The sequence below is a fragment of the Crocodylus porosus genome, unplaced genomic scaffold, assembly GCF_001723895.1.
Source record: "Crocodylus porosus isolate Cpor-Errol unplaced genomic scaffold, CroPor_comp1, whole genome shotgun sequence".
NCBI classification, from domain to species: Eukaryota; Metazoa; Chordata; order Crocodylia; family Crocodylidae; genus Crocodylus; species Crocodylus porosus.
This window is the reverse complement of record NW_017728943.1, coordinates 32,015,484-32,030,675: the sequence shown is the minus strand read 5'-3', so window position 1 is coordinate 32,030,675 and position 15,192 is coordinate 32,015,484. Positions and strand designations below refer to the sequence as shown.

At 42.8% G+C, this 15,192-nt stretch overlaps 1 protein-coding gene across 3 annotated transcripts in view; it reads left to right on the top strand.

Moving 5' to 3' along the window:
* TASP1 (taspase 1) overlaps positions 1-14,658 on the top strand; it is a 170,645-nt gene extending 155,987 nt beyond the window's left edge. For all 3 annotated transcript variants that reach the window (XM_019549122.1, XM_019549121.1, XM_019549123.1), the window contains one exon: positions 13,697-14,658. In XM_019549122.1, coding sequence (XP_019404667.1) covers positions 13,697-13,789 — 93 coding nt within the window. In that variant the 3' untranslated portion in view covers positions 13,790-14,658. The remainder of the gene's footprint in view (positions 1-13,696) is intronic.
* The last annotated feature ends 534 nt before the right edge of the window (positions 14,659-15,192 follow it).

The window sequence follows — 15,192 nt, the reverse complement described above, 5'->3', positions numbered from 1 at the left end:
GGTGTTAAACACCATCAGGTTCTCGTCCGCCCATTTGCTGAGCCTGTCCAGGTCAGCCTGGATTGCCCGCCTGTCTTCTGGCGTGGATGCTTTGCCCCAAAGTTTGGTGTCATCAGCAAACTTGGCCAGTCCGCTTCTGACTCCAGTATCCACATCATTAAAGAAGTTCGTCTCTGTCTGTGGCTTAAAGCTCAGCTTTCTCCTGAGTATGTAAAGCCTTCCTTCCTCCTCTCTAGGGGTACCAATTTCAACACAAAACCTCATAGCTGTGGATTTTAGCAGCAAGCAAGAGGTATGATGAACAAATGCCAAGGAGCTAATTGATCTGCATAACTAGGCTGCAGCATGTAATAATTGGGGTAGGTCATGGCCCTCATGAAACTCACTCCAGCACAAACATGCCTGTTAGCCGTAAGTGTAGAAGACTGCTAGTAAGTGGCTGTGTTCAGTGCATTTTTTTCTGACCTTGGAGTGGTAAGCCTTGCCTTCAATTCTCATCCCACTCCTGATTCCAGCTTACCCTAGCCTCCCTATTCCTTCCTCTCACTTCCATGGCTTCATATCAGCAGACCTGCACAAACTGATGCTCTAAATAATGTCCTGTTCTAACTAATACTTCACACTTCATACTCCACATCCTGATCTCTGACAAAAGGATGCAAGACTATCTCTGCTTTGTCAGGAATCTATCCAAATGTAATTGCCAGATTCTGCAGCAAATCTCTCTGAAGGCTCTGAACCTTCTCCTAGGTTCAGAACTTCTTGAAATCCTCCAGCAGCCATGAGTAGTCAGTTGCATCAATACTGAAGTTTTACAGAACATCTTTTTACAAGTGTAATAGAATAGAAACTGTTTGCCACAGACCTGAACTCAATTGTCAGGCATTCTGTTCCTGAGGAGTCTTGACTGCTGCCTTTCTCATCCACTGATGTGACTGTTGCACAACTTTCCAAGAACTTCCATCATACCAAGGGCAATGAAGAAATAGATGTGTGACAAATTTTGACAGGTTAGTGTGGCTGCCCCATCATAGGTTATCTTTGGACTGCTGTGTTGAAATGTGCATTGACAAAAAGGTAATGCCCTTCAGAATACTGCACCTGGAGCAGGATATGTGCTGGATGATCTTTTATTAAAAATCTGTAATTTGAGAAAATTCCTCACCCCCGTTTTTTTTTTTTTTTAATATTCCATAGTACTTGAAGACCAGTTTCTTCCTTTCAAATGAAAAATCATAATTCATTATCACCATTGTGAAGTCTTATCTAAACAGGGTTTTTTACATCATTTTTATTGCGGAATGATATAGTGAAAGTGATATGGCTCCTTAGTATGGAAACAATTATACCAGTGTATATGGAAACAATTATACCAACGTAGTTTATTCCTGTACAGTTAGGGGAATAAGCTGTATTGGTATAGGTCAGTGGTTCCCAAACTTTTTGGATTAACAAACGAATGTCAGCCCACCAGTTGTTCAGGGACCACCATGCATCTGTATGATCAAACTTATTATTTAAAGGGGATGGGGAGACAGTATGGTAAATGGACCAGGTGTTGACCATTTACTAGGACCTCTCAGACCCTGATTTGGAAAACACTGGTATTAGTTACATTTGTACCCATACAATTGCTAGGAAGACTGTACTGGTAGAACTATATTTGGCTTATTAAAAAAAATCCTCTCATATATGAAATAGTCAAGTTGGTATGAAAACTGAAGATTAGGGCTGATTTATCCACTGGCAGCCAGTATTTCTGGGTGGACAACTCATGGTTCTTGGCTCAGTTGGAGGTGTTCTCCTTCATTTGGTTTATGACTAGAGCTTCAATTAAAATTAGTAATTTATTGCCCTTGTAACTACTCTTACTTTTTCCATTTATTCCCCAGCAGGCTTATTTACCTTGTTTTAAAAATATGCCCTGGAGGAGAAGGAGGATAGGGAAGTAGCTGGTAGAGAGGAAACAACCTGTTTGCCCAAGTTGTTGTTTTTGGTTTCCAACTGAATTGCTTTAAACGCTGCAATTGATCCTGTCATTTCTGCCTTTAGATAGCTACCATCCAAGGTGGGTGCTATATTCTCATCTTATTTCACTTGAATTAATATGAAAATAGGCATGTCGGAAAAGCCTAATGCAGAAATGATAAACTGAGTGGGATCCTGCAGTGTTTGTAGGCTAGTTAATGGTGAGATTGAGTTAAAGTTGTCTGAGGAGTGTTAAACATTAATTGCAGTGGCTTGTGATAGGAACTGTTAGATAGGGAAACTGGTGTTTTGGGGGAAAAAACTTATTTCGGATTATTTCTTTCCAACTCCGACTAGACTTGATTGATTTTAGGCTCCATTATTAAAGGTATTGATGTCCAGCTTTAACTGAAATTAATGCAAGTACAATGGTTAAATACCTTTGAGAATCTGGCCCTTTGGCTTCAGCCCTGTGTTTTATATGATTTATCATCACTACAGACCATTTCTTTGGGGGAGGGAGGAAGGCAATATAGATTTTTTTAAATATTTGAATTAGTTGTACTGCATTCATTGTTTTACACATAAAAAGTTGTGTTAAGCGTATTATTCTTATTTTTTAAGCAACTTCTGCTTCATAATTTAGACTTAATGGATTCTAGAGCAGTATTTTTGTAAGGCATATTTTATAGTTTGTCATGTATCTTTTCATTTTTTCCCAAAATGTTGAGAGAACCTAACAGCAAGTAATATTTTTGCAGCTTCTAGTGCATATTTTCTTTTAAAATTAACATTGATTTAAATAAGGCGTTGTTGATAAAAGTTTTTTTTTAACTAATTTGCTTTTTTTAAGACAGGTAAACAGCTGAGCATATTTCTGAAATGTTCTAGTGGTTTTATACCCATGGTTCATGGACACCTGGGGTTTCGCAGACTGTCTAAGGGGTCCACAAAAGATGACTATGATCAGTCAAAAGTATGTAGATACCCACACTTACAATTCAGAGGGGTCTGTACCTCCATTTCAAATTTTTTTTAGGGGTCTGCAAATGAGAACAGGTTGAAAACCACTGTCCTAAAGTGTTCTAAGTATACTTTTTAATGAGGTTTTTTATAGATCTTAGCTTTTCTACTAGCATGATGAGCTAAAACAACTTTAGTTTTTAAGTGTAATAGTAATTATTGAATCAATTCCAAATTAAACTGCTAATTTAAAAACTGTTCCTTGAACTCTGTAGCTGTGGCATGAATTGCTGAACCTTATCCTAGAGCTGGTTTTAATAGTACACTACTGTGTGTGCACCACTCTTTCCATTTTCTAATATATTGGATTTAGGCTGCTGCTAAGGGGATAGGAAAAACTGAATGGGTAGGGAGGGAGAATCTTGTATGCCATGATATTTATAGTGGCCGTTGGCTGATGCAACAGGAGTGTTGTAACTTTAGAGCTCAGACAAAAGCCCTTTCTCTCTCAAAGCCTTTTTTATTTTCCAGTCTGAAAAATGTCTTTTATTGCCATTTAAATGTTGACCAGTGTTTCCCAATCTTCACTGGCCCATGGGCAGCAATACTGACCAAGCAATACTCTTTGAACAACCTTATATTGACCATTTGAAGATGCACACATTTGTGGAAAGCAAAATTTCCTATGGCTGTGAGCAACATTAGAGAGGGTCTCATGAACATAATGTCACTTATGAGTCACAAGTTGGGATCTACCGTGCTGGACACTGCAGCTAGTGTTAACTTTGTGAAATGACTGTCCTTAATGTTTAAAGTAGTGCTTATGACACACACAGATTACAGTAATTACTATTGGATAGGAAGCTTCTGTATCATAGCATGCTTGGGTCAAAGGAGTTTAATAAAGTTCTTTGCCAGGAGAAAGGCACTTACCCAATGTTCTTTGCTAAAGGAAATACATATTGGAATGAACTTAATTATAACTCAAATTGGAAAATTAGTGGAAAGATTTACTGAGTAATCTTTTATGTTTAGTTAAGAGAAATACCAAGTCAAAACTCTTAATCATTCATTTTAGATTACTGAGAAGCACTTTTAAATGCATGAGATAGGAAAAGCATGTATCATTCTTATATTTTTAAATCTGCACTCAGGGAGAATTAGACTGAGAAAGTCACTGTACAATTTTTGCTTCAAAAAAAGGTTGTGTCTACACTAAAACTTCCATTTTTTTCACAAAACCTAGAGACTCAGCATTGCATGCTAGCCAGAAAGACCATTTAAAGTTTCATAGTTTCGCAGTTGGTAGGGTCGGAAGGGACCTGAGCAGATCATCAAGTCTGACCTACTGCCATGGGAGGAAAGAGTACTGGGATCATATGACCCCAGCAAGATGATTGTCGAGCCTTGTCTTAAAGACCCCCAGGGTAAGAGCCAGCAACACTTCTCTTGGAAGTTGGTTCCAGATCCTAGCCACCCTGATAGTGAAGTAACGCCACTTGAGTCTGAATCTACCCTCTGTCAGCTTGTGACTGTTATTTCTAGTCACTCCTGATAGTGCTTGGGGGAACAGGGATTCCCCCAGTGCCTGTTGGTCCCCTCTGACTAGTTTGTAACAGGCCACTAGATCTCCCCTCAGCCTTCTCTTGTGCAGGCTGAACAGGTTCAGGTCCCGTAGCCTCTCCTCGTAGGGCCTGCCCTACTACCCCCTGATCATGCAAGTGGCCCTCCTCTGGACCCTTTTCATGTTGTCCACATACCTCTTGAAGTGTGGCACCCACAACTGGACACAGTACTCCAGCTGTGGCCAGACCAGTGTCACATAGAGGAGGAGTATCATCTCCTTGGACCTGTTTGAGATGCATCTGTGGATGCATGACAAGGTACGGTTGGCCTTCCTGACCATGTCCCCAGACTGTTGGCCATGTTCATTTTGGCATCAGTAATGACTCCAAGATCCTTTTCTGCCTCTGCACTGATGAGAAGGGAGTTCCCCAGCCTGTAGGTATGCTGCTTCCTCCCCAAGTGCAGCACCTTGCACTTGTCAGTGTTGAATCCCATCCTATTCTTGCCCACCCACCCCTGTAACCTGTCTCGGTCTGATTGCAGCCTATTCCTTCCTTCTAGCGTGCCCACTTCCCCCCACAACTTAGTGTCACCTGCGAATTTGAACAGGGTGCTTTTTATCCATTCGTCCAAGTCACTGATGAAGATGTTGAACAGTGCGGGCCCGAGGACTGAGCCCTGCGGGACCCCACTGCCCACATCCCTCCAGGTCGAAAATGACCCATCCACCACGACTCTCTGGGTTGCGGCCCTCCAGCCAGTTGGCGACCCATTTGACTGTGTAGGTGTCGATGCCGTGGTCCCCTAGTTTTTTAATGAGAATGGGGTAAGAGACAGTGTCAAAGGCCTTCCTAAAGTCCAGAAAGACTATGTCCACTCCTACCCCTGCATCTAAGGATTTGGTGACCTGGTTGTAGAAGGCCACCAGGTTGGTCTGACAGGACCTGCCTCTAATGAACCTGTGTTGGTTGCCCCGAAGCATAATCTCCCCTGCTGGCACTTCGCAGACACGAGCCAGGATAATTCTCTCAAAAAGCTTACCCAAGATTGAGGTAAGACTAACTGGCTTATAGTTTCTTGGGTCCTCCTTCCTCTGTTTTTTAAAAATGGGAACCACGTTGGCCCTTTTCCAGTTCTCTGGCACCACACCAAAGCACCAGGAGTGCTCATAAAGCCGTGCCAGGGGTCCTGCTGTGACCTCAGCTAATTCCCTCAGCTCTGTGGGGTGGAGATCATCCAGACCAGCTGATTTAAATACATTGTGTCCCTCTAGAAGTTCCCTGACTAGATCCTCCCTGACCCTAGGCCTGGGTGCGCCTCCCCTGGGGCCTATGGGAGTCCCGGTGGCGGGGGAGAGGGGTGACCTGGACCCTGCTCAGGAAAATGGAGGCAAAGAAGTTGTTAAATAGATTAGCTTTGTTGTCTGGTGCGATGACCAGATTTCCTAGCATGTCTTGCAGAGTCCCCATGTTACCTGGTACCTTCTTTTTACCCCCTATGTAGTTAAAAATGGACTTCTTGTTGTGCTTGATCCAGGTAGCTAGTTCTAGTTCCATCTCTGCCTTTGCCTTCTGACCACCCCCTGCAGCCCAGAGCAACTGAGGTATAGTCCTCCCTGGTGATGGCCTCCCTTCCATTGGGTATATGCCTCCTTTTTAGCTAGGAGACATTCCCATATGCTTTTGGTGAGCCATGGGGGCTTTTGTGCCCTCTTGCCGGCTTTGATCCATACTGGGATTACCTCCCTTTGGGCTTGGAGGATCGTCTCCTTAAGGAATTACCACTCTTCTTGGACACCCGACTCCTCTCCCCTCTGGGACCTCAGTGCCTCCCTAACTATTCTCCTTACCTCATTGAAGTCCACCCTCCTGAAGTCCAGGGCTGCTGCCTTGCTGCAGGCCTTTGCCACCTTGTGCTGGATGGTGAATTCCAGCAGGTAATGATCACTGTTGCCCAGGTGGTCGAGCACCCGCAGCCCCCTCACCAGGTTGTCACCCGTGGCCAGGACCAGGTCCAACAAGGCATCTCCCCGGTGGGGCTGTGCATCTCCTGGGTTAGACGGAGGTCCTGTATCTTGGCTAGGAACCTCTGTGAGCGGTCAGACCTGGCTGACTGCTCTTCCCAGCAGATGTCTGGGAATGAAAGTTGGGGTGCACATTTAAATACTTTGTTCATAGGGGTTTGTGAAAAAGATGGGGTTCTGATATCTGAGAACAAGTGAAAGATTTGGGGATAAATTCTTGTCTTAAGTTAGAAATTCTAGCAGCTTTCCCTTCTTTGAGCCACAAAATACTCAACTGTGAGTTTAGCTAAGTATTAAGATACTAAAGCAGTTCCTGTTGCTGCACCAGTGAGCCAAAATGCAACTCTCTGATATAGCTGTATTTCAGCTTATTGACACAACATTGTATTACCTTAGATAGTAATACTGCGTGGTTTTGCTTTTGTAAAAGAAGAAAAAATGGATGGTAAAAATCTTGAACTTAGGGCAGTACTTTCTCAGCATCTCTCTAATTTTGGGCTCTGGAAACATCTCAGTAATTTGTTGGTAAAAGGATTAGTACTCTGAAAAATCTTGGTTAGATAGTCTTGGTTAGAAATGCTTAGGAATGGTGAAACTCTGTGTCACACCACCAAAATACAGGCACCAAGCTCAGAGTGGAATCACAAAGCTAGTGTAGGCACTCAGGAATGAGACTCAGTGAGGGAAACACCTAACCCAGTAAATTAAGAAATGTCAAAGAGGGGGGAATGTATGAAATTGCATCTTTTTCTTGCATGAAATGCCCCACTTGGAGCCCAGAGTTAGGTACCTGTATGAGTCTGGGATTTGCAGTTAAAGGCCACTACCCAGCCTTAGTCAGTAGAGTTGTCCTTTATGGAAATGCCGAGTTGGCTCACTCCTTTGGGAGGTGGTGGTTCTTCCCTCAGCCACTTACACTCAAAGGAGCTAGAAGAGGAGGTGCCCACTTAGTTAATATGCTATTTTTGAATACTAGTCTAGTGGCTAGAGTACTTGTCAAGGAAATGGGAGAACTGGGTTCAAATCCACTTCCATTCTCCAAGGAGAATGCCCAACCACTAAGCTTAGAGGCAAGTCCAATGTGGAGTACTCTTCATCCCTTCTGTTGCAGTTGCCCATCTATAGAAAGGAAGGCAAGATTCATAGGGTCAGTGTTCTAAAAGTGATCAAATTGAATATCCATTTAGGCCAAAGAAATTGTGGGTTATGTCTAGTGGTAAGCATAGTCTGTGTTTACTCTGTAAACTTTTCCTTCCCAACAGAAGCATAATAAGCAGTTACTTAAGCCCTGGGTAGCAGTGGTGACTGGGGCTGGTGCCCTGGTTGCCTACCTCTAGTTAGGTTACTGCTTCCTGGTGATGGTGCCTTCAAGCATGCTGTGTTGTCACAGTGGCACACACATACTAATTTAACTTAGGCATGGTTTAGTTGTCATGGTCTTTCAGCAGTAGTTGTAAGCCCTTCCACAGGTGCCATACAGAGGCAGCTCCATTGTTTCCAGTTTAGGATGCAGCCCAGAGGGTGTGGTGTAGCATGCATGAGTGTGCCATCTAGGGGGCTGTGGCATTATTGTATGGACATAGACATTCTGTTCTTCTGTTTTAAGTAATGGGTATTTGTGTTATTTTTTCAGAATCTGTGGGCTTCGACAGCTTATGCTGTGCTATTAGTTGGATTCACTAGCATACTTTTCCAAACTGATGGGTGACTCAAAATAGAGCATGAAGTGGCACTGGCTGTGGCATCGGCTCAGTGGAATGCTTCCATTAAGTGATAAATATTAGTGCGGACTTTTGAGGGAAAATGGATTTTATGCCATTGCTCCATCCAGCATTGTGTTTAGAAGTTTTCATGGTCTCACAAAATGATTTTTGCAAACCAGTATCTACCAGACTGTCTCAAAAATGTTAAACAAATGGAAGGTTAGCTTATGAAATAACAGCTCCAGAAATTGTCAGCTGCATTTGAGGGGAACCATAGAAGATTTGAAGGGAACCTTCACTTCTTGAAGTGGTAAATCATGATTGTGACCAAAATTGTTCTAAAATTAGAAAGATGTTCATATATCAAGCAGGAAGGTCAGGGTCACCATTTTGCTAGAAAAATGAAAACTTTTAAAATGTTTTCAATTATATTTGATTTTTTTAAGTCAACTGAAAACAAGATCACCTAAGAGCAGACAGCAGGATAGTTTTATTGTGGGAGGGATTTAAAAAGGGTGTGCCTCTGAATTATAAAATTTCTGCAGTGTAAGTGACCTGTGGTTTAGGCTTTAAATAATGTTCTACTCAATTGGGCTAGGGACAGACATTACACATAATCTGGTATAAGTGATTGGAAACTGGTTTAAACCTTTAACAAAACAGAAGTTCAGTGCACACAGACAGTTTTCAAAATGACCAAAACTGGTTTAAGGTACGCCTGGATGGATGTAGTACCAGACCTAACTGATCTAAGTTAAACAATCTATTAAACTTTTATATCCCAGATACCCTCCTGATACAAGTTAGGTTTCAATCCCCTGGCATCCCAGGATGCATTGCAGCACCCACTATTTCCCCCCCACCAGGTTGGGCAGGCTAGTGTCCACCCCAGCTTTTTTACTGCAGCCCAGTTGGGTGGCCCCATCCGCAGCTGTCACAGAGCTGAGTCACCCTCCCCAACCCTGCCAGTGGTAGCATGGAGGTGGGTGAAGGGGGAATGGACCCTCATACCTGCCCCAGCTCCCTTCAGCCCAGGTATGCACGGTGGGAGGAAGCCCCTCGAGACTGGGACTTTCCCTCCTCCACAATGCAGCTCTGAGCTGCAAATGCTTCAGCACCACCCTCTTGCCAGTGCCTGCCTATCAGGTGTGGTGGGATGGACCCCTGCTCTGGTCTTGGCCCCCCAGCTGGGGCCTGCACAGCAGGTGGGGGAGAAAAGCCCCCACCTCTGGGGCTTCTTCCCTGGAGTGTGGCTCTCCACTGGGCTGCAAATGCCACAGCCCTGCCGCCTCACAAGCCTTCTTCCTCTCCCCCTCCACTGTGCAGACCCTAGCTGGGGGGCTGGAGCAGGGGTCCATTGCACACCCCCTACCTCTCCTCCTCAACTGACAGGCGAGGGGCTAGCGAGGTGGAGTGGCTGGGGCATTTGCAGCCTGGCAGAGCTGGGGGTTGTGCATTAGAGCCCCTGACTTCTGGCCTTGGCCAGTGCAGGCATTTGCCTCCTTGGCTAACTGATGAGTGAACATGTATTCTGTTCTTTAATGGTTCAATGTATATAGCTTAGAGAAAGCTGAATAGATTGAATCGATTCTGCCTTGGCCTTTTTAACTGTCTGTACTCAGCCTTGTTGCGTATTCATGTTCTGCTAGGTTTATCTTTTACATTCAACTTTCACAACAGTCTTAAAGTGCATTACATTGTGCAGTCCTTAAATCTTGGACTGTTAATGGGATTCTAGGTGAGATTGAGTTCATAGCAGCACAGGTTAGGCTCGCTCACTCTTGCCTGATTGTGGCAGTGGAACAAGTATGAGTGATTCCATTTTAGAAAGTGATGTCTCCTTCTAATTAAAGCAGTGGTTCTATGAAGAAATATAACCAATCTTGTAAATCAGTGATCACCAACCAGTGGCTCTTGATCCACCTGTAGATCTCGGGGCCTTTTGTGGTAAATCTTGGAGCCTCTTGGAGTTGATCTGAGGCTGGGTTGGGGGGCTGAGTGCCTGCGTGCGTGCATGTGTGTGCAGGTCAATCTGTGGGGGAGGGAAGGGGCAGGGGCTACATCAAGGCCCCTGGGGTGAGGGACAGTACTGCAGAGGCAGGAGCAGGGGTAACTTGAGTGGGACCCTGGCCAGGTGAGACTTACCTGCTGGGGAGGCACACTCCCAAATAATTTTTTTTCCCTCTGCCTCAATCTGTGCTCCCTCCCCCTCCTCCCCCCCAAAAAACAAAAACTTACCAGCTGGGCAGGGAAGCGGCAGCTCATGGTAGATTGTGGGTTGCTTTTAAATACCAAAGGTGATCTCCTACTTAAAAAGGTTGGAGACCACTGTTATAAATCATCTACATCAACTTGTGGCCTCCATTGGGCTTGGGGAATGCAGCACTTAAAAACGTGTAGGATCAAGTGCATAACATTGAAAGTGCAACTGAAAAGTAAATGTACTTTAGCGCTTTATAATGAAAATACTGGGGGGAAAAAGGAATAATCATTATTTTGTGCCAACTGCTTTATGTATTGCAAGGTATATCTACCAAAGAGATTCAGTTGACTGAATGTATTATATCAGTCTAACTATTATGGATAATGTACTTTCCAGAAGCAGGTGATGAACTTTTGATTTGAACATATGGAGAAGGATGACTTTGTGTCTCTAGTGTTTTGGTCTGTGCTGCTTGAGTACATACTACAGATGATGTTGTTACATGAGTAACATTCAGCACCACCCTCTTGCCAGCGCCTGCCGATCAGGTGTGGTGGGATGGACACTAATATTTGTCCTGGCACTTAAAGGATTTAAAGCTCCTCTAAGAGTACAGCTGAGGGATCTGAGTGGTGTTACCTGTTCTGCTTCTCTTCTTCCCCAACTTCTTATATATGAGGTAGTCTGAGGCATGGCTAGAACATAGAGCAGCTTTCTGGTGCAATTCTGTTGCCCTACTAAAAGGGCCCTGTGAGTACTGTTATGACCCAGTGCAGCAAAGAACAACTCTGAGGCTTTTTAAGTTGTACCAAGATCCAAACCAGCAGCTGTGGGAGTTAGGGAACAGAGAGGTTGTGGGAAGCTGCTTGCGACTCCCTCCCCCAGTACATCAAGAGCTGCTTTAGCCATCTGGTCCTACATGGAAAACACCATTATTTCCATGTCCATCATTATTATTTTGCAGAATCAACACCATGTGGATTAAAACATATGTTGATTCTGCAATATGATACAATAATGTTACATATAGAAACTATGGTGAAGTGTGTGGAACATTCTCGCAGTCTGATAAAATCTTTACCGTCAAAACTTAAACATCTATAACTTCTAATAAGGAGGAGACTGCTAGAATTAAAAAAAAAAAAAAGAAGGCTCTTACTAAATATGGAGAAAGGCGGTAGGGGATGGGGAATGAACTTTACATTAAGCTATTGTTACCAGCAGTGTGAAATATAAAATCTAAATAAAAAAGATGAATGATATTGGATGATCTTCATAGTGAAGATTTGGGTGTGTCAGGTTGTAAGATTTTTATTATTGATTTGTATGACAACCTGAAAGCTAAAATAATGAGAAAAAATACACCGAAGCAAGGTCCCTTGCTTACCTACTTCCTGTACAGAATAGAGTGAGATGTGCCCTGGAATATAATGCATAACAATATCTTCCATGTTGCTAGATTTTTGGTTGTAGTCATTTTGGTCTAAGGACATAGGCAGGCAAGGTTCTTTGTGTAGATGTGATATCTTTTTTTAGACTGAGAAGTTGGAAAAAAGTTGTTAGCAAGCTTTTGGGTTCAGTCCTCCTTCTTTGGGCATAGGGAACCTCTGCTGTTCTGAGACTCCAAGGAATGAGAGAAGCTAAAAGTGTAGCAGGATGTCAGTGAGAATGTAAATAAATAGAAATTAGAAAGACAAAAGTTAAAGCAGAGAGGTAACATAGAGAGGGGAGGGGGAAGAGAGCAGAGGAAAATAAACAAACCGTTTTGCAGTCTAACTGCTTTCCCTTTGGAAAAGGTGCGTGTGACTTAATAGAAACCTAAGAATTGCCATTGGACACTAGGGGTGTGCGAAATGGCCATATTCGATTTGGATTCAGATTTAGCGCAAATCAGGGACAGTGATTCTATTAATTGATTCGGATAACTGTCCCGATTTTGATTCACCTGAATCCGAATCTAAAGAGTTGACGGTGATTCGGAGAATTAGCGATTAAAACGACACAGCTTTAAATGTTTTTTCTACATACCTTGAGGTACCAGGTGCGACTCGTGAACGCTGCAATACTGGGGCAGATGGACCATCCCACAGGAGCGCGGGGGCCCCCACATGCTTGGCAGTGAACCCAGAAGTGGACTTAAAGTACTTCTGGGTCCACTGCTGAGTGAATGGGGGACCCCCTCCACCCCCACCCCCCAGCTCAGTGATTGGCCACGGGGGGACCCCAGTTGGCCCCCAGACCCAGGAAACACCAGTCACCAAGTGGGGGGGGCAGCGGGGGGTTCCCCGTGTGCTCTGTGACGGACCTGGAATTGGATTGGAAGTGCTTGTGGTCCACTTCCAGATCTGCTGCCAAGTGAGCTGGGGAACTCCCCCCCCCACTCCCATGGGATGTGCGGCATCTTGGTGGTCATGAGCCGCTTGGTACCTTGAGGTATGTAGAAAAAACATTTAAAACTGTGTCTGTGTCTGAATCATCAAATTGCTCCTAATAGATTTGGAGGGTTTCAATTCGATTCAGGGAGATTAAAGGGTCTCCTGATTCGATTCAAATTCGGAGATTCAGCTGCCAAAAAGGACCAGATCTCTGCCGAATCAAATCAGTGACTGAAGCTTTGCACAACCCTATTGGACACTCCACCCATATCTTGTCTTCACAATGCCTGGTACCTGCCATTTTAGAGAAATCCCTGCTTCTCCACAGTTGAAAATAAGTAATTTGTATATTAAAAGTTTAAATTTCTTCCTCACTTCATCATGGATTAGTATTGGTTTATGATCTGATGTGTGAGTTCGCCTCCCAGTGATATTTTATCCTATCTAAAGTAGAAGTAATGTATATTTCTGTATACATTTCTGAACCTTTTTGTGAATAGTTCAAGCCTCTTGACTTTCAGGGTGTCCTGTAGAAATGGAGTTCCACATGTTTGAGTTGTTATGCAAGAATGCATCTTCTTTTCTACTGTAAACTTCTCTTTCAATTTTACTCAGTTTCTCTTTGCATGTATAAGGTTAAACTGTGGAATCCAATTTACCTTCTTTCTATACACTGTTTATTGTGTTGCTTTATTGCAACCTGCCTTTTTGTATCCTTAGCATTAGTGCACAAAATATTCAAAATATTGAACGTGGGTCCTGTCCAGTTGCTTTAATTTTCACACGTACATTCATAACTGAACCACCTGATTGTTCAGTGGGTTTAAGATAGTTGCATTCAATGTCATTTTACCTGTTTTTCTATATTGCTCATGTTCTCACAACTTCTTCACAGACTCACATTTCAAGACTTCCTCCTGGAGCTGTGGCCGGACAGTCTGTGGCAATTGAGGGAGGGGTTTGCCGCCTGGAGAGCCCAGCAAACTGAACAGCTGACTCATCACCTCATTGTAAAGAATGTGAATGGCATTTTGTACAATAAGCTCTTTTTTCTGTTTTACCAGATGTTGGGGGAATTTTACTCTCATGTTATATTCCTTATTGCAGCCATGTGCACCATAAATTGAGACAAGTGCTGCTGTAGTTCATGTTCTCACTCTGTGCGAGTGGGTGGGTGTACATGCATGCTCGTTTTCCTCCCAATAAAATAGGAACTCTTCCCAGTTGTGCAAAGACTGTGTATAATTAATGTTACATTTACTTATATTGCTTTGAGCATAAAAACAAATGTCCTAAAAGTTCAGAAAAATCTGATTTAATGAAGTTGCAACAACTCTCATCCATGTTCTGAATTAGATAGAAACAGATCTTTAAGTGAGATGTATCTTAATGCAGAAGTCATGATGGGTTTCTACATTTCTTAATGATTTAAGTGACTCCAGTGGTAACTTAAACATTGTTTTTTTTGTTTGTTTTTCTGTCTCCCTCCCTCTCTCTGTCTCCCCCTTTCCCCTCTGACCCAAGTATGGGCATTTTTATTTGATGAACAGTGGTTTCAGTGAACCAAACAAGAGCAGGATTATGGTCAGAATAATTTTAAAGTCTTATAATATTGGTTGTATCTCTCTTCCCAGAATGAGCTAAGCTAAGATGTTAATAGCTTCAAGCTGTATGTATTACAAAGAGCTATATAAAGATAATGTATGGTAATGCTGTCTTACTTTGTGTATAATGGAATATTACAATGTAAATAAGAAGAGAAAGTTTATGGAAAGATTCAATATTATTCTTTGTTTCTGTTTAATCTATTTTTAAGAGAGAGGTACAGAAATAAACAAACTTATTACTGGATGCTAAGTGCAATGTGTATTGAATTGATGACGAGAGACCTGATATACCTTTCTTCTGGGAACATGAATAGCTCAGTGTTCAATCTCAGCATGGGTATTTGTATCATGTGTGTAATATGTGTGTACTGTACGTACAAATTTACTGTAGGTTCCTACTTGCTATATCTAAAACACTGGACCATATAACTACGGAGTGCTTGTCTGCCTCATAAATATAAGCTGATGTAATGGTGTGTTTCCATCAGATCTGATACTTTAGCAAACCACTTGAGGTCTGAAGGTGAGTTCTTAAGTATAAACATCCGTTCAGTGCCCATCTTTTTATTAATGGCAGCAATATAGATACTTTTATAATGACAGTTTTTGTTCAGTGTTGTGAAGAGAGGCCACAGAGAAATTAAGGTGGTTCTTTTTCTTCTTCCTAAACCAGTTTGGTAACCAAGCATCTGCCATTTTACCATTTTCCAGAAGTATTGGGTTAACGGATATTTGGGCTACATAAACTGTATCTGGCAGTGTTCTTGTCTCTTTTGTAGTGTTG